This window comes from Podarcis melisellensis (genome assembly GCF_964234715.1).
Source record: "Podarcis melisellensis genome assembly, chromosome: 2".
NCBI classification, from domain to species: Eukaryota; Metazoa; Chordata; class Lepidosauria; order Squamata; family Lacertidae; genus Podarcis; species Podarcis melisellensis.
The window spans coordinates 77,012,558-77,036,441 of NC_138529.1; the positions used below are offsets into that span (position 1 = coordinate 77,012,558).

The window sequence follows — 23,884 nt, forward strand, 5'->3', positions numbered from 1 at the left end:
GCATGATAAAAACCGCTAGGCACCAAAGCAAAGCAACTAACGTCACATGAGCAAACAGCAGCCTCGAGAAACTTTGGGGATCAGATATCAGAAAGCACGTCGGGGCAGCAAAATTTGGATTTAAGAGCTGCGGATCTCCCCACCACTTTTTTCTCCTACAGTCAAGTACCTCTCCCCCCCCCGAAGTACAGAAAGCGGGTATTTAGCAGTAAACAACTTGTTTACTCAAGCCGAGCCCTTCATACTTCTGGCTAAACGTTTGTTTTTCTTTCAAATAAAAAAAAGAGTTGTGATTCTTAAAAAGCAGTATCCACCACATAACTCTAAACTTGCAAGCATAGAAGCTTGCCGTGCACCTGATTCAGATCAATAAACTCTGCAAACTTTTTGCACATGAGACTGACAGCAGTTTTCGGATCTTCCCACATCTGTACTTGCGCGTGAAATACCTCCCCCTTAATTCTTTTTTTTTGGGGGGGTGAAGTTAGAAATTAACACCAAGGCCAGCCAAATGCAATTGGAAAAATAAATAGTGATCAGGCAATTTAAAAATGCACTTGAAACTGGTAAATCTCAGTCTCCTAATTAGCTGAGCCTTTAAAATAGCTTATTCATTCTGAAAACATTCCCACTATTGTCAACCTGAAGCAATTTGTTTCAGTAGAATTAATCTTCAGAAACAAGACTTTAAAATGGGAGTGTTTACAGAACTTTTGTTATAGTAGCACCACTCAAGAGCAACAGTAATAAATTCAACTATGTTTTTGCTGAAGGATGAAAGTAAATGACTCAGCTTATTCATTCCTGGGTTTTGTCAGCAAATAGCTCACTATTTAATTATTTAATTATTGCATTTGCGCTGGTCTCAGTGTTCATTTCTAACTTCATAAAGTTTCAATAATTAAGCTGTCACTAGGAACAGAAATGTTACGGGCCCATTTTTCAAGGCACATAAGGCAACAGTCATATATAATCACTTACATGGTAGCCAACCTAAGGGGATTTGCTTTGGAATAGACATGCATAGGATTGCACTGTATGTTTAACATTTCGCAAAGCTGAACTGACTCCCGGAAGACAACGAAACTACTTGGTCATTTATTTATTTGTTACCTGTTCTTCACCATAAGGTCCCAGACAGGATTCAACAACAGACTGTATCATTATAAAAACTGGTAACACCGTTGCCATAATAAAACATGTAAAACAGTGCCAGATGCAACAGAGCCCTATAAAAGGGGTGGGTCCAACTAAACAAATTACTTTAACTGTCACAGGCCAGGGTAAATAAATGCATCTTCAGCTTTGCAAGGAGTAAATACAGTAAATGGATCTTCAGCTTTGCTAGACACACCTCTTTGGGAAGCGAGTTCAGCAGTTTAGGGGCAGCCACAGGGAAAGTGCTCTCCAGGCACTTCCCTGCACTTCTGAGGGTGGTGAAACTACCAAGAGAGCCCCCACCCCTGGAAATATCAGTACCCAAAGGTTGGTAGGGATGGAGACAGGCTTTCAGATGTTTACACGTAGCCAAACACTTTAAAACACCTTGCTGTCACACTGTTGTTTCTTGCTGCAGTTCTTCTGCATTATGCTGCGGATTTCAAGGGCTTCTGGTTAAAAATAATTATGCATCTTACGATTTGCTGGTTATAACTTCTAAAAGATGTTTATTTGCTCCACCACAGCATATAATTAAAAGTACCTTGCTTCAAATCAACATGTTTTTGAAAAAGCTGTGAAGGCAGAAATATTTCACTGATGAAGTAACTTGCCCCTTAACCCTACAAAATGTTTGGCAAAGCATAAAGTGGTTGAAAGCATGTGTGTTGTGCTTGTACAGATTTTAAAACTGTCCCCTTTCTTTCACATGAGTAGTTGCAATAAATTGAGCTTCCCGTCCCAATTAGGACAGGCAGCTTATGGTATAATAAATGTTTGCTGATTAAAATGACTGTCCTTTCACAGCGAGTTGAGGATAGTTACTTAATTTCATCTGTCTGGGAATATCCACAGCAAACTGTTTCTGAGGAACAAAGGAGCCCATTGACCTGTCTGCTTCAATAAAATTCAGATTTCTGGCTATTCATATGATGAAATGTGCACATTCATAACATAAGCACTTTTTAGGCTCTCCCACTCCATTAGTTCCCCAGCAGCTCAAAATGGCAGGAGTAATGCCTTGTGTTCCCACATGCACTTGAGTCCTGTAGGTTGACATGACCATAAACTGAAAGGAAATATTAGTAACATCTTCCTAACAGATTTCTATCTGCATGTTAGATAGATAGATAGATAGATAGATTCTTTATTGTCATTACACAAGTGCAACATTGCACAAGTGCAACGAAATTGGATGCCATCCCTTAAAAAACAACAAAAGCAAAACAACAACAACGACCAAACAAACCACATTCCAGCCACACCCACACCCACACCCATCAAACTCCCAGGTCACACTATCGAGTTACAGCATTCAAAAAGGCCACAGCTCTTGGATAGAAACTATTTTTCAGTCTATTTGTCCTTGACTTGATGTTTCTATATCTCCTGCCAGAAGGCAGTAGTGCAAACAGACTGTATCCCGGGTGAGATGAATCCTGCAGGATGTTGTTTGCTTTCCTAAGACAACGGGAACCGTACAGTTCTTCCAAAGATGGGAGAGGATGACCAATAATCCTTTGGGCTGTGGTTATGACCTTCTGGAGCACCTTCCTCTCCCTAGCTGTACAACTGGAGAACCAAGCACAAATACAGTATGTGAGAATGCTCTCTATGGAGCCTCGATAGAAGGACACCAGCAGTCTCTCACTCAGATTGTTCTTCTTTAAAAGTCTGAGGAAATAAATTCTCTGCTGGGCCTTCTTCACCAGAGCAGTGGTATTTGCGCTCCAAGTCATGCCCTGATCGATAGTCACTCCCAAAAACCTGAATTCCGCCACCCTCTCCACCCGTTCCCCGTTGATATACAAGGGCTGAATGTCCGCCTTTTTTTCCCTGTAATCCACCACCAATTCCTTGGTCTTAGCCGTATTAAGAGCCAGATTGTTCTCTCCACACCAAACACAGAGCCGCTCCACCTCGTCCCGATAGGCGGACTCATCCCCTCCTGAAATGAGCCCCACCACCGTAGTGTCATCAGCAAACTTGATGATTTTGTTGCTGGAATAGATGGCTGTACAGTCATACGTATAGAGAGTATAGAGCAGGGGACTATGTTACTACTAAATCCCTGATGACAAGGGAACAACCAAGCACGTAGTGGATTTATGGCAGCAGTGTGTTACTATATGGCTAGTTTTATGCAGTGCGGGAACACAATGCCAGAACCATGTGCCGGTGCATGAAGATCTAGTGAAGTATGGAATTATGATGTAGTGGTAAAGGGGACCAGGTTAGCAAGTATCCCATACCCATTCAGGGTGTGCTTGATAGGGTGACATCGCTCTGAACTGGAGATTTCTTTATTCTGTTGCATATAAATATTTCACCTGTTTCTCCAGGGTGCTTAAGGTGATACACCTGGTTCTTCTCCCTCCTTATTTAATCCCCAGAGCAACCTTGGGAGCTAGATTAGGCATAGAGGCATGACCATCTTTTGCTTGTAGACAACAATAATTAATTGCTGCTGGTACATTATAAACTTTCTTTTAGGATCAAAGCCAAGGCTATCTGGCTTTTTTGCCTGTGGTGCAAAAGCCAGCGATTGAGCACTTGAACTATTTTAAGCCTATGTTCTTCTAGTGTACTACAGCCTGAAGCAAAGGTCTTCTCAGTTCTGGGTTATATGGCCTATCTATTCTTCCAGCCAGGAATGGCCCAATACATTTTGGTGTCCAAGGAAAGACAGTAAATGTTGCCTCCTACCTCATCCCACCCCAATACAGGTCAAACTGCTTTGACACCTAAGGTAGAAAACATCAAAACTGTCTCTCTTCCCATCCCTGGCAGTGAAAATACCATAACAAAATACCGTAATAACCAACAGTCTGTTGCCCTTTCAGGACACCAAGAATCAGTTACCTGAAGTGATTGCTTTACTCTGTCTAATGGTTGGGCCAGCTGTGTGTCTATCCATCTGGAAAATGGGCCCATTGTCTATTTGCCTATTGTATAGCTCAGTAAGTGGGAAGATTGGGTCCCCTTTTTGCACCCATTCTTATCTATTGTGGTCAGACTCTGCAAAAGATTATATTGCCTCACATCAACAGGAAGCAAGTCCCTCTGAGATGTAAATGCTCTGAAGTCTCCCCACAGTAGACTCAACTGTATGTATGTGTAATTAGAACCATATAGCTGAAAGACACTGTTGTCTCCACTGTGCCCAATTTCTGACGGAAACACAGCCCAAGACCCCTGGAATCCCAAAATGCTCAACAGAGATTGGGAGGCTGATTACACTAAGTTATTCTGCAGCAGCCACCATCTTCATGTATTTATGTATTTATGTATGTATGTATGTATGTATGTATGTATGTATGTATTATATTATAAAGCGCTTTTTGTTCTATAGGATCCCATTCAAATAGCTCTCAACACTATTAAAGCCACAATATCCAGTAATAAAGGAAATAAGCAATGGAGGTAAAAGAGATGTGTCTTAAGCTGATGCAGAAAAGTGAAGGAGACTTGGAGGGAAGCAACTGAACCGCCAAAAGACCCTAAGGACTCATGGGCCCTACCATTGATGGGTCCGTAAGAAGGACTCTCCATGAAAACTGCAAAGGCTGGGTTGGCAGATACAAGGAAGGAAATGGAAATAGGCTGTACTGACAAAAGTGCATGTCACACTGAACAATTCTCTAAGGGAGCTGTACATCTTTTTTGTATTGACTTGATTTGTACAACGTTTTTAGGTTGAGTCAAATATATTCCTTTGATTAATAATTAAATATGAAAAGGAAAAATAAGTAGAAAAGCCTCACCGATTTTAATTTTTCCACCAAATACTATGTAAAGTTACATCTGTTTTTTTGCATTTGTCGACTAAATGGCTCTCAGGCAAGAACTACAGCAGAAGGATCCTGGGGGGGCAGATGTTGAAACAATTACATTTGGTTTGTCTCAGCTATTTTAAATAGTAAAATGTCCCCAAGTGGAGATAATTGATTTAAAGACTAACAAAATCTTTACCAGGCGATAAAAGTGTCAGCGTAAATTTTACCACAACACCTGCAGTTTCCACATGAGTGGTGATTGAGTTTCTTGGTCGCTTCTCTCACTGGAACAAAGGCATTAAAATGGTGTTGAAGGACACTGGGCCTTTGTTGAACTGCTAACAGCCCATCTGCTGGTCTTTTGATTTAAAAGAATAGAGGGTGAATAATTTGAAGGTAAATCTTTTACTTTTTATTCAGTGTGATAAAAAGGAAAAGTGTAGGTCAACATGATGACAATCCATAATTAAATAAACTGATATAGCCTTTTGAGATACAATACATTCTCTGTCCTTCTTTCCCCTTATTTCTAGGGCATGAGATTCCATTCCATAACACAATTATTCTGTAATTGAAATAATTCAGTACAATGCAGACAATATAACTGCATAGCTTACAGGTCACTGCTCCAACAAAACTGGAAAACTCAAATGTCTAGTTGACGTTTTCCTTAGGAACCATTACTAGATCATGCAGTACCTGAAATGAGGATACAACACTTCTAGGGCTAACCTCTCTTATCAAGAAGCATTTGCTGTAAAGTATCAGAAAATGACAGCAAATTTTACTACAGCAATGACAAACCTAGACAGCATCTTAAAAAGCAGAGACATCACCTTGCCAACAAAGGTCCATATAGTTAAAGCTATGGTTTTCCCAGTAGTGATGTATGGAAGTGAGAGCTGGACCATAAAGAAGGCTGATCGCCGAAGAATTGATGCTTTTGAATTATGGTGCTGGAGGAGACTCTTGAGAGTCCCATAGACTCCAAGAAGATCAAACCTATCCATTCTTAAGGAAATCAGCCCTGAGTGCTCACTGGAAGGACAAATCCTGAAGCTGAGACTCCAATACTTTGGCCACCTCATGAGAAGAGAAGACTCCCTGGAAAAGACCCTGATGTTGGGAAAGACTGAGGGCACAAGGAGAAGGGGATGACAGAGGACGAGATGGTTGGACAGTGTTCTCGAAGCTACCACCATGAGACTGACCAAACTGCGGGAGGCAGTGGAAGACAGGAGTGCCTGGCGTGCTCTGGTCCATGGGGTCACGAAGAGTCGGACACGACTAAACGACTAAACAACAACAACAACATCAGACAATTGTTTAGCAGTGCAATTTTGGCTATGTCTGTTCAGATGTTAGCCCCATTTAATTAAATAGGACTTACTCCCAGGTTTAGGATTGCATCCTGCTGAGAGTATATCCACTGAAATCAGTGTTAGTCACCTTCAGTCTCATTGATGCGGATTCCTCAAAGCATGTAACCCATTGGTCAGAGAACCCACACTGTGACTTTCAGAATTTGGACAGCAGTATTGGTATAGTTTACACTAATTTTACAGGTGGCAAATCACCACTTGATGTGTTTGTTCATTTAGCCAAATGAAGGCTTGTGCCATGGTGGTCACTTGCAATTGATGCTGTGTGCATGCTGTTCCTTCACATGTGAAGCTGGTCTCTCGACTCCACATGGTTCAGAAGATTTAAAGAATCATGCTAGCACAACTATCTGAAGGAGGAGGGTGTGTCAAATAGCATGGGAAGCAAGCCACCTCATATAACACTGACCTATGTGTAGAGATGCCGGCCTGCTGAAATCTACCCAGTGATATCTAGTTGAGGTGAGATTTAAGAATTCAAGTCCAGTATCAATGCTTATATCTACTTATCGACATGTATTTACATATACAGTGCTACCTCGGGTTAAGTACTTAATTCGTTCCAGAGGTCTGTTTTTAACCTGAAACTGTTCTTAACCTGAAGCACCACTTTAGCTAATGGGGCCTCCCACTGCCGCCACACCGCCGGAGCACGATTTCTGTTCTCATCCTGAAGCAAAGTTCTTAACCCGAGGTACTATTTCTGGGCTGGTGGAGTCTGTAACCTGAAGCATATGTAACCCAAGGTACCAATGTACCACCAGTTCATCAACACCATTTAGCTGCTGTGAAGGTTTCTGCTATTGCTAGCTAGAGTGCCACTTCTCTGCTATGGAAATGTTTTGCAATAATTATTACAATATGACAGCTGGTGCCAAACAATGTGATGATACTAGAATGTTGTAAAAGCAACTGCAGATAAACAATCTGCTTATGTGGAAACAAATGAAAAGAACTGTATTGTAAGGGATTAAGAAGCTGCATCTAGGAAGCTGTAGCTGAAAATCTTGACATTAAAGAACTTGCATTAAATAAATCTGGCTGTTACCAGGCTTATTTTTAAAAGACAGATTCTGTCTGATGTGCAGCAGAACTAAGATGTGGCTTCAAGATCAGTAGCTACAGGAGACAATGGATTCCTTTTCTCCATCAATAGGATTCAGGTTTTACCATCAGTGACTTAGCCACACAAATACTACTAAGCTCTTTAAATCACCAATACGGTTGAAAGACAGACACACTGAAAGTTAAAGTCCATTATTTATGGCTTTAACTAATCTATAGCTATAATATACATACACTTCCCAACAGACAGGCTGCTTGATATCAGGAAGGGAATCTGACTCCTTAAACTCTTCTTCCAAAGAGCTGAGGGCTATGTACACAGTTGTACCACCAATTGTATCCTCACAGCAAACTTATGAGGTAGGGTAGGCTGAGAGTGAACAGACCAAGAACATCCAGTGACCTTTTTGGCTGAGGGGGGATTTTAACCTGGGTCTCCCCTGTCCATCTCCAATATTCTAACCACTATACCACACTGGCAAGGTAGGCTTTCGGGGTTTCTGTACCTTCTTAGTAACAGATGGGTTCCATAGAAAGGTCTCTCCACCAACCTGTTGTTTCCAGGTAGCTATGTCTTTTTCCCTATAAACTGATACGCTGATGGGGCGGGGAATACAAAAGGAGACTGCAATGTAGGCAACTCTACTGGAGCTTGCTTTAGTTGCTGGCTAAATAGTATTTACTACATTGTTTGTTCCTTTGTCCAGGGTCACTTTGTTCATTTTGCTTCAGATTCTCTGCATTGTCTTTCATCCACCACTCTTGAGTTCACAGTAATCAAGAGCATCTGGGATTCCTATCCACAAAGAGCAAATAAAGAGACTTTGAGCCTCTTGATCTGCTTATTTACCCCCCCTGCCAATTTGCTGGGACATTGTGCAACGTAGCATCGTTTTGTCTCCTATCTACAGTCAAACCATAGATCTCAGTGGATTTACATGGTGGTCTGTCAGCATCAAGGACCACAGTATCTTGTTTACACAAGAAGACATAAACCAGGGCTGTACTGTATGTCGTAATCCAGTAGTAATGTCATCCAGTCTCTGAGAACAGGCCACCATGTTGTCTTTATTATAGGTTTGCGTGGCCATGTTTGTTTCTTTCAAGTCCTTTGAACAACAGTTTATGGAATTGCTAAGCTGTTTGTGATTGGCAATGCTTGTATTATGGAAAAGCCACATAAGAAGGGTCACCCACTACTTTTATAGCTCCTTCCATGGGCGTAGCCAAGGGGTGGCATGGAGGGGGCAGCTGCCCCCCTAAATCAATCAAAATACACAGCTAAGGTTCTGTCCCCCTTAACAAAAATCCTGACCACGCCCATGGCTCCTTCTCATTTTCCCTTAATTCCCTTCTCATTTTCCCTTAATTCAGCCAAAGATGCTGTAGGAAGGTTGATGTTTTTGAGGCCTGGGGGCAGGGGTAAGGAGTGAAGGAGGAAAGTCCTTTTTGCAAGCAGAAGTCCTTCTGCAGGGCTTTCCCTGATGGATTATGTTAGGTGAATCCCACTCTCTGTTATGTTTCTCAGTACCCCTTCTTTCAAGAATTTAATGCAAGAGCAAAGCCTTCCCCTTGTATGACCCACTTTCCATGCACTAGATACCAAAAAGAACTGGTGTTCATCATACCATTAACAGCTGGGATTCTTCTCCAATCTCATAACCCCTTACGCAGGATTTGGCAGATTTTGTATCCAGATGGGAATAATGTGAGAGAATCAAAAGGGGTGTTTATGATGGGTGTTGACTGTACTCTCTGGCTCAAAGTTGAGACAATGTTCTAGCCAGGCCTGTATGTAAGTGTTAAAATAGTTCAACACAGTGAGTTAAAAGAGTTTAATTACTACAGCAAGGCTGATTTTAGCAAAAAAAACTAGAAGCAAACGAAAAAGTCAGATTAATGTTTGAAATGTTACATATATAATAAGATAGCTTGTGATAGATAAAGATATTGATATGCACTTTTCTTTTATGAGTGATAAGTGGAGTAATACTTCAGTGTTTGGTTTCCTTTTAGAGTACGTTGGAGACTGGCATCTTTGCAATACAGTGGTACCTCGGGTTACATACGCTTCAGGTTACAGACTCCGCTAACCCAGAAATAGTACCTTGGGTTAAAAACTTTGCTTCAGGATGAGAACAGAAATCTAAGGCCAGGCAGAAATGTTAATCTCTCCCTGCCCCACCCTCAAGCTGCAGGGGGGCCACCGACTCCAAATTCTGATGCATATTTAATGTCAAACAGCCAAGAAGGATGTCTGGCAATCAAGAAACCATCTCCCATGCCTATTACCCAGCAATGAGCCCATCAAAGCAAGTCACCCAGGAGGCATAACACCATTATCTTTGCAGCCATTTTACCTTTCTTGGATTGTGGCACTTTCCACAATCCCTATAACTAGTTTCCTAGTTCTGCTGGATCTCTCAGCGGCCTTTGACACCATCGACCATAACATCCTTCTGGACTGTCTAGAGGGGCTGGGAGCTGGGGGCACTGTTATATGGTGGTTCCACTCCTTCCTCCTGGGCCGTGTCCAGAAAGTGGTGGTGGGGGGATGAGTGTTCAGACCCCTGGGCTCTCACTTGTGGGGTGCCTCAGGGTTCCGTCCTCTCCCCCATGCTTTTTAATATCTATATGAAGCCGCTGGGAGAGATCATCAGGGGGTTTGGGCTGGCTGTTCATCAGTATGCAGATGACACCCAGCTCTACCTCTCCTTTAAATCAGAACCAGTGAAGGCGGTGAAGGTCCTGTGTGAGTGCCTGGGGGCTGTTGGAGGATGGATGGCGGCTAACAGATTGAGGTTGAAGTACTGAGATTGAAGACAGAAGTACTGTTTTGGGGGGACAGGGGGCGGCTGGGTGTGGGGGATTCCCTGGTCCTGAATGGGGTAACTGTGCCCCTGAAGGACCAGGTGCGCAGCCTGGGAGTCATTTTGGACTCACAGCTGTCCATGGAGGCACAGGTTAATTCTGTGTCCAGGGCAGCTGTCTACCAGCTCCACCTGGTACGCAGGCTAAGACCCTACCTGTCCGCGGACTGTCTAGCCAGAGTGGTGCATGCTCTAGTTATCTCCCGCCTGGACTACTGCAACACGCTCTACGTGGGGCTACCTTTGAAGGTGACACGGAAACTTCAATTAATCCAGAATGCGGCAGCTAGACTGGTGACTGGGAGTGGCCGCCGGGACCACATAACACTGGTTCTGAGAGATCTGCATTGGCTCCCAGTACGTTTCCGAGGACAATTCAAAGTGTTGGTGCTGACCTTTAAAGCTCTAAACGGCCTCGGTCCTGTATACCTGAAGGAGCGTCTCCACCCCCATCGTTCAGCCCGGACACTGAGATCCAGCGCCGAGGGCCTTCTGGCGGTTCCCTCATTGCGAGGTTACAGGGATCCAGGCAGAGGGCCTTCTCGGTAGTGGCGCCTGCCCTGTGGAATGCCCTCCCAGCAGATGTCAAAGCAATAAACAACTATTTTACTTTTAAAAGACAATTGAAGGCAGCCCTCTTTAGGGAAGTTTTTAATGTCTGATGCTGTACTGTTTATAATATTCAGTTGGAAGCCGCCCAGAGTGGCTGGGGAAACCCAGCCAGATGGGCGGGATATAAATAAATTATTATTATTATTATTATTATTACTATTACTACTATAAAGCAATACTACTCATGGTGGGAGACACCCTCCTCTCCCCACCCCCCACAATCTGTGACACACTGGTTTATAATCTAAAATGGTTTATAGTTTAAGATTTGCTGCAACCAGGGGTTAAAAGGTCTGGCACCCACAAACTGATGACACTATGCAGGAGTGCCAGCTTGACCCTGTGACCATGGGTGGTTGTGGGTGCCATGCATTGTGCATGGCTCTGGCCCTGAAATGTGTGGGGAATGGCATCTTTGGTGACATCATATATATGTATGACATTGTGTTGCTATGGTGTCATTGGCAGCTCCACCAAGTAACATGCTTTCACATCATAAGCATGTGTATGTCCCAGTTCTGTGGGTTCCTAGTGTTCTCTCAGCAGTCTTGCATACTCATGAGCGTCGTTTGGAACGTGTCCGTTGCACGTGGAATACCGCAGGGCAGCCTTTTAGCAACGCGGCTGCAACATCCCAGGCCGCTGCTTGAGGTCGTGCTTTTCGTGTTGCCTGCGGCCTGGCTCCCGCCGTTTTGCGCCCCTTTCCTCGGGACCCTCCTCGGGCTCCCAGTGCTCCTTCCTCGCTGGCGTCTGCACGATTTATTCTGCTCCCCTCGGGGTTTACCCACAGCTGTTGCCTCTGCAAACAGCGGGCTCTCGGGCTCTTGCGGCCGAGCAAACGAATCCCTTAGCAACTTGTGCTTCTCTCGGGATCCCTACGCCGAGGATCGTCAATCAAAGCGGACGACGAGCACGCGGGGCAGCTCCCTTGCGGCACTGGAAGGGGCGGGAGTGGGACTTCTTTTCAGAGTGGCGGATGGAGATGGAATGGAGAACGCCCACGCCTAAGGCGCGTTTGGTTTTGTTGGTGTTGCCGCGCGCCTGCAGGCCAGAGCGAGTTTCCTACCGAGGTTGGCGGGATGGCGCGGGACACTGGTCGGGCGAGGTAAACGCGGGGACTCTGGTGTTCAAAGGCGCTGAGCAACCTCCCGCGCCTCTATATTTTCCTCCCCATTTGCTGTGAAGTGAAAAAATTCTTGTAGCTTGGTTGGCTTTGCAAGGGGACGAAAGCTGCTGGACTTCTGCCCAGTTTAGCTCGCTGGTTCTTACTTTCGAGTAGACCCGACTAGGTTTGCCCTGTAAACTGCCCAGTAGAAAACTTCATCTCACACCTCTGTGGTTATTGAAGCACTTTTTGCCTCTCTCTAACTGGGTTTCTGAACAGGCCTCTGGAGTCTGTTGCTCCTTCCCACCCAACTTAAATCCCTGCTCAGAATTAAGCCATATTGAATTCAGTGGGTCTTACTCTCAGGTAAGTAGGGATCACACCATTAGCACAGGTGTGTGTCTGAATGAAGGTTAGATGCTCTCTATTCTCTCTCTGTATATATACTGTTACATCTTGGCTGCCTCTTTTTTAGTGGACCTAATCCTAGGGGACAAAAGGGGGAAGGCGCTGACCATGTGCAGAGTGCTTTTTTATTTTTAGTATTTAGGGTTTTAAAAACACCTCTTTGTGGAGTTTGAGGATAACTCTTGAGTTCCCCTGCAGAGGGCCTGGAAACAAGAGAAACTTGATTGCGCACATAGTGTGATTCCTTGAAGGAGAGAAAGGGCGTGTTTCTGAATTTGAGTGTATTGATGATGTGTTGTGCTTTAACCCTCATCTTTGATGGCCACACTAATGAGTGCCAAGCTGAAACGGTAGCTAATCATTTGATTTGTTGGGACAAGCCCAGTACTCTGGGTTCTCTAGTTTATCTGTGAGGTAGTGGCTGGATGGCCAACACATGCATTCGGGCTCCCTGAAAGTGCACCTTTTTGTTAAGGTATGAATCTCCATTATTGTAGTGCAGCAGGCACCAGCTGACATTCACACTTACGCATGATTACTGTAGATGACAACCCACCTATTTGGGGGGAGGAAGCCAATGCTAGTGCCCTGCAAAGGTGTTGTACTGCAACTCCCACCAGCTTCCAGCAGCATAGTCTGCGATTGTGGGGATAGGTGTTGTAATCCAAAACTTCAGGGTCTGCCTACCTTGGTCTGAAGGGCACCATGTTGACTACTCTTGATTTATATGTGGACATGGTGGTGGTTCACACATACATACAGTGGTTCCTCAGGTTAAGAACTTAATTCGTTCCGGAGGTCCGTTCTTAACCTGAAGCACCACTTTAGCTAATGGGGCCTCCCGCTGCTGCCGCACGATTTTTCTTCTCATCCTGAAGCAAAGTTCTTAACCCAAGGTACTATTTCTGGGTTAGCGGAATCTGTAACCTGAAGCGTCTGTAACCCGAGGTACTACTGTACTAACAACCAAGAAATGGCTTGACTGGAAATATTTTTCTACTTTGGAAACCTCAATTCCAGTCAAGCTTTTTGCTGTTGTTGCAGATGTACAGATTCTGTTCCGTTGGCGATGTGCTTTTTCAGCTTTGAGCACATGTAGCATTTGCCTGCCATCGCCCCTGCCAACAGGTGGTATGCAAGGTTGCAAGGCAGATGCTGCTTTACAGGCTAGTGGCTGTACGTCTGATAAAGAGCTTTTTGATATTGCATTCAGCACTTGTAGCGTCAACAGGAGACAAAGCTACAGATGGGGGTAGCACCTAAATCAGTCTTCAAAATGGCAAAGCTGAGCAGATGTCTGTGCTCTCCCCGCCCCATACATTTAATGTGGTACTAATTCTCCCATCTAACTAGGCAGTGTTATTTGCCTAGTTTGCATATTGGGAGCGTGATGGTTTCGGTTTTAAATTAGGCAATGTGTTTATTGTGTGTTGAATGCACATGGTGGGAAAGCTAAGTACGATACAGCCATGGAAATCATGTACATGACACCCTTTTGGGTGTAGCGGGGAATGTGAAAGGAAGCTTGCTTTTATATGCACATTTCCATCATTAGTTTGGGGTGCTCAGCCATTGGTTATTCCATGTTACTTCTCTTGCCTGTGGCTGCCTGGATGTTCGTTTCCCCACCCACCCCTTTCCCCTTCAATTCAACTTCCACAGATCTTGTGGGAGAAGTGATAAGTCTTCATCAGATTGGCACATTGCTCAGTCAATATTAGAGAGGGTGGAGTAGCATAGTGATTAATTGTAAGCTATGAGGCACGAAGTCCTAGTGTCAAATCTCAGCTCATTCTGAAAGCAGCCTTAAGCAAACTCCCTCTCTTAGCTTTAGAGAGGGCAATATTTTGTTTACTGTTGGTTACGTTTCTGCTCCTTCCTTCCTGGAACTCAACGTGGTGGTGTTCATAGGATTCTCAGGTGATCTCTCAAGATCAGGCCTAGACCAGCATAGCTTCAGAAGGGTTGCCCTTGGATCTGTGGGACTAACTCTGGTGTATCTTACTGCAACATTTCCATTCTAGCCCACATAAATGTTTGCCAGATGGCCAGAATGCCCACCTATAAATATTGGCCATTTCTGGTATGTTTATAGCCTTGGAGAAGAAAATAATTATCTACCAAATTACAAATGCTTTGCTTTTTGGCTGCCAGGAGGCAATTGTTGCTTGCCACAGGTGACCAGATGAGTGGCTATTTATAATTCTACTTTACAAGTTTAAGGATAACTAACCGGTGGCTGAATCACATGCTAATTGGTTTCTCATCTCATCACTCAGTTGGTTATAATCTCTTGAGCCCCAGCTGAATGTGTGAGCACAGAAATAACAATGTGCTTGAGGTAGTCTTGTTAGATTTGGCAATTTCAGGTGTGCAACTCATCACTTGATGTTGTGGCTATCAAGTGATGATTATGCATATGTGAATTTGCCCTTTCATAATGTATCTGAAGTATTTGAAGTGCTTAATAAAAGACTGTATAAATTACAATCGCACTTTGGTTCTCGAACGTAATTCATTCCAGAAGTCCATTTGACTTCTGAAAACATTCAGAAACCAAGGTGCAGCTTCCGATTGGCTGCAGAAGCTTCCTGCACTCAATTAGAAGCTGTATCTGACGTTCTGCTTCCAAAAAATGTTCGCAAACCGGAACACTCAATTCTGGGAACTAAAACAGAACAGAAGGAATTGGAAGTACAAAGAACTAATAATTTTAATTCTATCACAGGATGGCAAGTAGACTGCCAGATGTTGAGGAGCAAGATGAGGATGAGTGTGAGCCAGTTGAGTCAAAAGGGTCAGATAACACCGTGCGTTCGGACAGCACCTTTGGAACTGAAAGCCCAGAGGCAGGTGAGGGTGGTCACCCTACCCCTGAAGATGAAAGCACAACATGCTCTCAATCCATGAGAAGTGAAGGGCTTGATTCTGAGCACCGGATTAACTGCACATTCTCAGTCTCGTTGGCTGTTCCACTTGTAGCTCCAAGTAGGTAAATTGCATTTATCAGTCCTTTTCATTCCTTTCAGAAGATGTTGTCCCAAAATATTAAGGAGAACGTTGCCCCTCACCCAAAAAAACTGTTTCACCCCCCCCAATAGTTATGTAAAGCCTTTATTCTGCATTGCCCAATGGTTACATCACTGGTTGTCTCACAGTTGGTAGTGATGCAGAGTACCTACTATTTTTGTGTTCTTGTCAGTGCCCACATGTTGGCATATTGTGTGACTTGGCTGATTGTCCCAGGTCTTGTATATTTGTGAGCCTGAAACTGGCATAATTTTTAGTTCATGTGTTAATAGTTTAAGGTGTGGATCCCTCCATTATGGAGCATCATGCTCTGTTAACACCTTCCTGGGCCTGATTTGGCCCTTTGTAGTTTCCACTCTATTGTTCCTTTAGCATCTTCCAATAGTGTGGGCTTCCTTGCACATTCTCACAGTCATAGTACCACAAGACTGCTGTTTTCCAGCAACATGCTTAACATGTTTTCCCTCTGGAAAGGAAAAATTAGGTTAGGCTTGTGGCTGGTGTAGATAAATACTTTAGATTGGAATGGTTTTTGCTAACTCTTGAAGTTTGAAGAACTGGGAAAGATGATCGTGTATCATGCCTACAGAATTTAGGAACTAATGCTCCTGCTCAGCTTGGAAACTACCTTTGAGAAAGGATTTTGGGAAGAGTTACTGGTTTTGTCAGGGAGCTAAACTGAATGTACAACTTCCACTAGAAATGAAGGCCAGATCCTAGCAGGGACCCCAACAGCTCTGCAGAAGACGTGTGTGTTCATATGTGTGTGAGAAAAATAAGATTCTTGGAAAGATTTGTTTACATAAAATGTGGAAAATGGTATTTTGTAACAGTTGGATTCTCTTCCCACTTCCAATTTCTGTTGGGATATTTTTCTAGCAAATAAGCCTGTGATGGGCTCTAGACAAGATATTTCAAGAACAGCATCTAAAATGAGAGACACGTATATTCCAAAAATGCATCGTTTTTATCATATTGAATATTTTCTTCTGCCCGATGATGTTGAACCCCGAAAATTAGATTTGGTGCTATTTGGTCCAGTGGCTAAACTGTTTCTGGAATCAGAATCTAAGGTAAGAAGAACAAGCAACATTTACTAATATTACTGAAATCTGAGGGAAGGGGTTACTGCATAGCAATTTAATCCTATATGGTTGGTCTCCTTGGATTCCAGACTGGTTTCAAAGGATTTTTGAAATACTTACTCTGTGTTCTTCTGAGGTTTCTATAAAACAACTTATAACAAACATTTATGTACAAAAGAACTGCCCTGATTGTCAGTAGATATTCCGAAAGTTATTTTCTTTGTCTCCAGCTTCAATACATATGACAATAACCTGGACTATATCTTATCAGGTGAACCTGGCATCTGTTCCCACGCGTCTCTTCTGAATCTGTTTCCCACTAACTTCAGGGGGTTCAGTAGATCCAGGTCACTTATTGTTGACTAGATTTCAGCTAGTTTCAGAAACTTGGCTTAGTGGTAAAGCACATGATCTGCATGCAGAAAGTTCCAGGTAGTTTCCCTGGTATCTTTACTTGAGACCCTGGAAAGCCACCTGTGACCCTCCACATGTTGTTGACTCAAATTCCCAGCAGCCCTAGCTAGCATAGCAGCCAGTGGTAAGGGCTGAATTCCAGCAACATTTAGAGACCACAGGTTTCCACTCCCTGGGCTAGATAGACTACATAGACAAATATTTGCTCCTGGCATCAGACAGCGTCCTATGTTACTGTTGATATGCAGCGAGAGGAGATTATGATTTGTTTCTTGAAAAGTTCAGCTGTGTTTGTTTGTTACACATCTTTCCTACTCCTCCTTCAGGAAGCTTAGGGTGTCTTATGTAAGAATCACTCAGCCCCTGAACAGGCAGAAACCTGACACAGCCTTCACAGGCCACTTCCTGGCCTGTTCTCTAGTTTTAAGTCCTGCTTTTCAGCTGGAACATGTGCAAGTAATCTATGGATCCTGAAGAAGTTAGATACCAACATAGCAATTCAAGCAGCTTTAGAAATAATAGCCATTAATTTCAAATAATGCTTTCCCACACTGATACAAATGTTGCTAGACTATTACTCCCATTATCCCTGGGCACTGATCATGCCAACTGAGGCTGACAGGAGTCAGGCAACACCTGACACAGTGTTCCTATCCATTTCCTGGATTGTCCAAGGCAGTCTGGTTGGATAGGTTTCCTTGACCAATGAGAACAAACTAAAAGTGGCTGCAGGTCAGTGTAGAGGCCTGACGACTGCAGTATTGAAAGCTTGATGTTTTCCCGCCATGGTGTTTCTGCAGTTGATATCCCTCCTTTGGCTGCTATGAGTGCTGCTGTGGAAGAGAGATGCGCACTTTGTGTGGTACCTGCCCGTCCCCCATTGCTAAAAGCAGCTTCAGGGGGCACCGTCCTCTTCAGTGCATTCTCATACTACAGTTTTCTCCCCTCAAAGCTGTTTTAAAGCTTTGATAAAAGACCTCAAGAGATACAATCACAGATCTCTGAAACCCACTTTCCTGTGGGATTCTCACACCTCCTATCCAATTTTAACTCTTGGCATCCTTGATGTTTAAAATCAGAACAAAAGTAAAGCTTTCCTTTTTAAGAGGGAAGTGTTATTTTTCTCATAATTGGGTTTGTAAATCACTGCTATTGACTCTGCCTTTTCGGTGGTTTGCAAACCTGATTGTGAGAGAAACACCACTTCCCTAATCCATTCAGGTGGTGGCTCCTGTGCAGTTTAAGAAAACAATCAAAATTAGTAGCAGCTGCTTCTTTTAATTCTGCATGCATGTGTCACAATAGTTCCTGTGCCGGGGATACAGCAATGATTGTTCTGTGCTGTCCTTCCTCTCCTTTCCTTCCCTCCCCTCCCTGCCCCAAATTATATTGTAATAAAGAGAGCTTGGAGAGAGCCTGAGTAGGGGAGGGAGAGAATGGAGAAAAGGGGGAGCAGGGATTGTGAAGCAGGGGCAGCAGTCTGGATGGTGGGAAACAGTTGGCACAAGAAATTGGGATATTATTATTATTACTATTATTATTAATAATAATAATACCCCACCCATCCTACTGGGTTTCCCCAGCCACTCTGGGCAGCTCCAGCCACTCTGGGAGGCTTTGGGAGAATCCGTACAGGCCATATAGGTTTTGGGAAAGATTAGAGTGGTGAATGCTTTGGAGGGGTGTTGTTGGGGAGGTGAAAGCTCTTGTAGTGTAGTTTGTATGAGATGCGTAACTGAAACATGCTGCTGTACCTCTTTACATTTTTACATTTCCCCCGTCTCTTCCTTTCCTTTGCTCTTGCTTCTTCCTTCCTATTCACTATATCAGCCAGGGACTCCAAAAGACAGTGAGCGGCCCAAGTCGAAAAAGGCATCCGCGCTGCATATTTCAGTGAGTGCGTATAAGATTGTAAGACAGATCTAGAAATGAGTTTATGCCTGCTAAATCTGAGGTGGAGAATGTAGGAGCTTGCTATCCTGTTGGCCTTTGCTCAAGGACGGTAGCAGAACACTCTCTTATGTGGTGGCGCCATTTAATCACAACTGTTCCATTGATGCTGAATTGGAAAGATGTGGCCAGCGCCATGTTCCATTCCAAGGAATTGCTGATTATATTTGGATATTGGCAGTGAGACTAGAGAGCTCCGTAGTTTCTCTTACGAACATTGCTTTCTTAATGATAGCGTTTTGTTATGACATCACAAAATACCTATTGCCAAAGGCTCTCGTCAGGCAATAATGAAATCATAATGATATCACTGTGTACTATATAGGACTATTCCCTGGAGGAAAGTGGGGAGCAAAGGTGACTTGCCGATTTCCCCTTCCTCTTGCGCTCCTGAGAGGCTGCTCCAGAGGGTTGGAGTATCGTCTTGAATAGCATGGGAATTAGCATAGAAGGCTGCAGAGGGAACTGTTGAAAAATGCTTCTCTTCCCTACGTCCCTCCAACAAGATGTTGTCTCTTTGTTCATTTGCTACAGCTGATCTCCAAATATAGCAAGAAAATGGTAAAATTGTGAAATAAGATGGCAAATGCTATTGGACTTTGGACTCTACTGTATTTTGCTCCTACCCCTTGGAATATATTTTCTCTCTCCTGCATATCCAAACCAGTACCTTTTCCTCATTATCCCATGAACTTCAGCTTTAGTTTTGCAAAAATAAAATTCACAGGATCTGAGCACAGAAGGAAAAGTGGGATTTCTCATGGGTATAAGGCAGCTTCAGATGGCTATGAATTATAGTTTTGGGTGAAGGCAAGTCACCAGAACACATCCTTCATAGTAAGATATGACTCAATATTTTGAGAGAATTCAATTTTTTTAGCCCTGCTCAATCTTAATGTGGATTTTAATAGTTAAGAATATTACAGTTTTATGTCTTTCTAGTTGGTGGCAAGGGGAGGAATAACTAATGCTTTTTAAAATTCATTATTTCTTCTCTTTAATGTTTTGGTGTTTCATACAATATATTTTCAAGCTCCAGTAAAGTTGTCAGGCTTTTGTGGCTTGTAAGCATGTTTGGAAAAACTATTGTGGGCGCCACCACAAAATGATTGCTGTTAGAGCCCTACAAGTCGCAAAAGGCTATTGCCCAGTCACAAAGGTGAAATGGCTTTCCCATAAAACAAGGTAGAGGTTGAGTCCGAGGCCCAAACTACTGTTTGACCCTGAAAAGGACAATGGAATGCTCCTCACATAAAGATCATACCCACCCCACACTCCAGCAATCACATTCCTGCAGAACTACAAGCCACACCACGTTGCAACCATATACAAGATAAAATCCTCCATTACTCTGCACTGTCCTCCTCCTCCCCCGCACCTGGAAAATCGGGGATCTTTCACTCACTCACATGCTCCTGATGGTGATATCCCATTGAATCAACTAGGAGGGGCCCTTTTCTTTTCTTTTTTTTTGGAAAGGACATTTTCAAAAATTGAGGACTGATTCGGGTTAGGACATGGGGAGTAAAAGGCCTTTAACTTTCTGGCCTCCCACTATGGTCTCAATCCAAACTGGCTCCCTTCCCAAACCTGCAATTTGCAATATAGAAAAGGACCCGTTTGGTTCAGTAAGACTTCTTTTTGCAATGCAAGGTGGGCCTAGTCAAATTCAGGACTGCAGCGGAGGCAAAGAGATAAAATTCTCCTACCCTAAAACTCTAGGATACTGATGCTGACAATAGGTAAAAATGCTTCTTGGCTTCTGTTACTCCCCCCTGCTACAGGTTTTCTTCCGCCACACTCCACTGGCCCACAACAACTCCCTGCTTATGATGCTGAAGTCCCTTTTTGTCCCAGCCCCCCCTTTTTAAAAAAAAGGTAAATTGGGCTGCCCTCATGCAGGAAAGCAAAGGCCAGGCCTTTGGCAACTCTGACCACTCTCCCTTCCTTCGTGTGCTTCTGTGTCACATGGAGCCCAGAGACATAATGTGGTGAAATGGGGGGTAGAGTGGAGCAATTGGAGGGTAAAATAGAATAAAAAGCACCAAAAACCAGGATGTCCAGAAGGGCTTTGGTGGGTACTAAAGAAGGGACAGCAGTTCTCAGCAACCCCTGTAAGTTGCCCACTTTATACATCTTAAGTTTCTTTTGAAATGCAAAAAGAACAATTGTGGCCCCTAATTTATTTATTTTTAAACAATCTGTGTTTGTTTGCTTTTTTAATAAATAAAAAAAATAGGTTGTGAGACCATGGCTTGAACACGACCAGATATGGGTGTCATGGAATCATAGTGTTGAAATTAATGTTACCACCGACTTTCTAATGAAGCTAAGAGATCATAGTATAAAGCTGAGACTATGGGACACCAAGGATAAGGTTTGTTCAAAAGCCAAGTATAGTAAAGCAAAGACTGCTGCACCACCATCGGATCAAGGATCTCTTGAAGGTAAGCAGAGCATTTAAGTAACAAAATATTTTATAAACACTATGTACAGATAAAGGAATTAACAGTTTGGTTTTCCAACTCAGTGCAGTGATGCATTTGTGACATTGCTAAAATGGGTTTTCCTCCCATTTTGCATGGTTTTTTTTTTTAAATAACTGAAGAATGTCCTTGGAGGGCACAGGCTGCTGTGGTTAACCCTGAGCTGGTCTCAGTTTAGTCACTGCCTAGATTCAAGACTATATAGACGCCCCATCCAAATCAGTTGAAATATTCCTTTCAGATTTTGTCCAGTTTTCTTCTAAAACCTTATGAGAAAAGAGATTCCTCCACAGGTGCTGATGGTCTCTTGCAAGTTGCAGAATTCGGAACTGCCAGATTCCATGTGTAAAATCAGTTTTAAAATGGATTACTCCTCCATCCTACTCCTGAATACCCAATATACTTGCCTCCCATGGAAATATCTGTTGGTGAACTCTTGAACCTTTGCTAGTATAGATATATTTTACTTTGCAGACCCCCTCCCCCAGAAAGCTTCTGTTCTTATTTAGGGTTTTGTTGGGAACATAGCCTGGTAGGCTTCAGGGATGATTGCTTTGTAAGGTGAATCAGAAAAACTGGATACTGGGCCTTCTTCACATATAACATTAATCCATATTCAGAAATAAAACATGGTACAGTTGCTTTTGCTCTACTGTTTGGAAGAAACAACCAAAAGGCTTGGCTTAGTATTATGAGTGAATCAGGGCTTGTGCCCCCCCCCCCCAACACACACACAGCATCTCTGAGTAGTAAGATAGGAACAAACCAGCAAATTTCTCATTCATAGTAAGCCATAGTTTATTTTTGACTACGGCCTAATAAATGAATGAGAACATGACAAGGTAACCACATATTAACAAACTCATGAGTCCTGAATGTAATTTCTTCTTACCTTTCCTCCCCTCAATGCACAGTAAAGAATATGATTTCGCTTCAAAGAAACTTCTTGGAACAATGTCAACCCAAAGCCAGTTACACAAAAATTAAACCACCAGAAGTGTCCCCCACATCAGAGAAGTCAGCAGTTGGCATTATAACAGGTACAGTAGTATGAACATGGTGCTACATTATGTGACTGTTCAACAGAAACTATGAGCCATCTCACTGTTTCAGCCTTCATTGTCCTTTGAACTTGTATAACATGTTACAGTGGTACCTCTGGTTATAAACTTAATTTGTTCTGGGGGTCCGTTCTCAAGCTGAAACCGTTCTTATCTTCAGGGGTGCTTTTGCTAATGGGGCCTCCTGCGCGTGCGCCTCTGGCACGCAATTTCCGTTCACATCCTGGGGCAAGGTTTGCAACCAGGAGCAGCTATTTCCAGGTTAGCAGAGCTTGTAACCAGAAGCGTTCATAACCAGAGGTACCACTGTGTTTAACAACAGTGGGTTGGATCCAGACTTGCTCCTATTGTTGGAAAAGTAGAGATGTCTTTCGCTGATTTGCCTACTCAGGGGGCGAGGAGCTTCCCCAACCCTCTGGAGCAGATCTGTATCCCCTTTAGGAATCAGCCAAAATTTTCTCCTCCTTTCCTCCATCAGAGGCATTTCTCCACTGGATCAACAGCTTTCTGCAGAGAGAAGGATGCCTTTCATTTGTGGGAGACAAACTCTGACCAGATCCAAGATATTATTTTATAGCCTCTTTTATGGCTCAGTTCTGATAGCAGCTCATAACTATTGAAAGTTCAGTAACAATAAAAATAAACATGAAAATTGTGGAGAAAGTAAAAACAGATGAAAGCTAAAACAGATTTAAAAATCTGGGAAAATAAGATCTTTCTGGCTACAAAATGGCATCATTGTATTTATCTGGAGAGGATATTCCAAAGTTTGGCTGCTATCACCTTCTGCAATCGCCCACCACACCTTACCTCATGGGGGGGGCACTCTTGCTATCCCATTTTAACTCCATTTATACTCTGATCCATCCCAACTCATTACCAAGAGTTTTGTAACTAAAGCAAGTAAAGGTGGAGACAAATGACATTGTTGCAGAGAATTAATGTGATTATATTTCCATTAACAACCACCTTGTCTTTGGAGTTGTGTAAAATAATTCACTCATTTTTAAAGATTAATTCCAGTTTTAAGTGTTTCCATAATTTTCACGTGGTACTTCCACTCAGTTCTGTCAAATGCCTTCTTTGCATCAATGAAGTATGTATCTGTAAATGGTCCATTTACAATTGCTCCCATTTATTTGTGGAAGTATTTACCGTACTTTTCTCTCTATAACACGCAGATTTTTTCTCCTAAAAAGTAAGGGGAAATGTCTGTGCGTGTTATTGAGTGAATGTGTGGTCCCTGGAGCCGATTGTCCCGAGCGCAGGGGCAGAAATCAGGCAAAAATCCAATCCTGTGAGAGAGGAAGCTGTTGCTTTCCTGCATTCTTCCTCAGGGTCTTACTGCCCACCCGCTTCTGTTTCGGTTGCTGTTTTCTCAAACGGAACAAAGAGCAGGCAAATCCCCTCCCCTCCAGGCAAGCAGAGGGGAAAGTAAAGGATCGTGTCCTTCCTTCTAATTCCATTCCGTGCTGCTGCGTC

At 43.2% G+C, this 23,884-nt stretch overlaps 1 protein-coding gene across 6 annotated transcripts in view; it reads left to right on the forward strand.

Moving 5' to 3' along the window:
* Positions 1-11,124: 11,124 nt before the first annotated feature.
* Positions 11,125-23,884, forward strand: part of CFAP92 (cilia and flagella associated protein 92 (putative)) — a 53,904-nt gene continuing 41,144 nt past the window's right edge. Inside the window, exons 1-6 of one of the 6 annotated variants that reach the window (XM_081898286.1) lie at positions 11,125-11,968; positions 15,105-15,364; positions 16,286-16,479; positions 18,736-18,798; positions 21,095-21,302; positions 22,256-22,381. In XM_081898286.1, the coding sequence (XP_081754412.1) occupies positions 11,943-11,968; positions 15,105-15,364; positions 16,286-16,479; positions 18,736-18,798; positions 21,095-21,302; positions 22,256-22,381 (877 nt within the window). In that variant the 5' untranslated portion in view covers positions 11,125-11,942. Of the gene's footprint in view, positions 11,969-12,309; positions 12,335-15,104; positions 15,369-16,285; positions 16,480-18,735; positions 18,799-21,094; positions 21,303-22,255; positions 22,382-23,884 lie in introns of those variants that run through there. The other 5 variants (XM_081898282.1, XM_081898283.1, XM_081898284.1 and 2 more) reach the window with 5 other exon arrangements.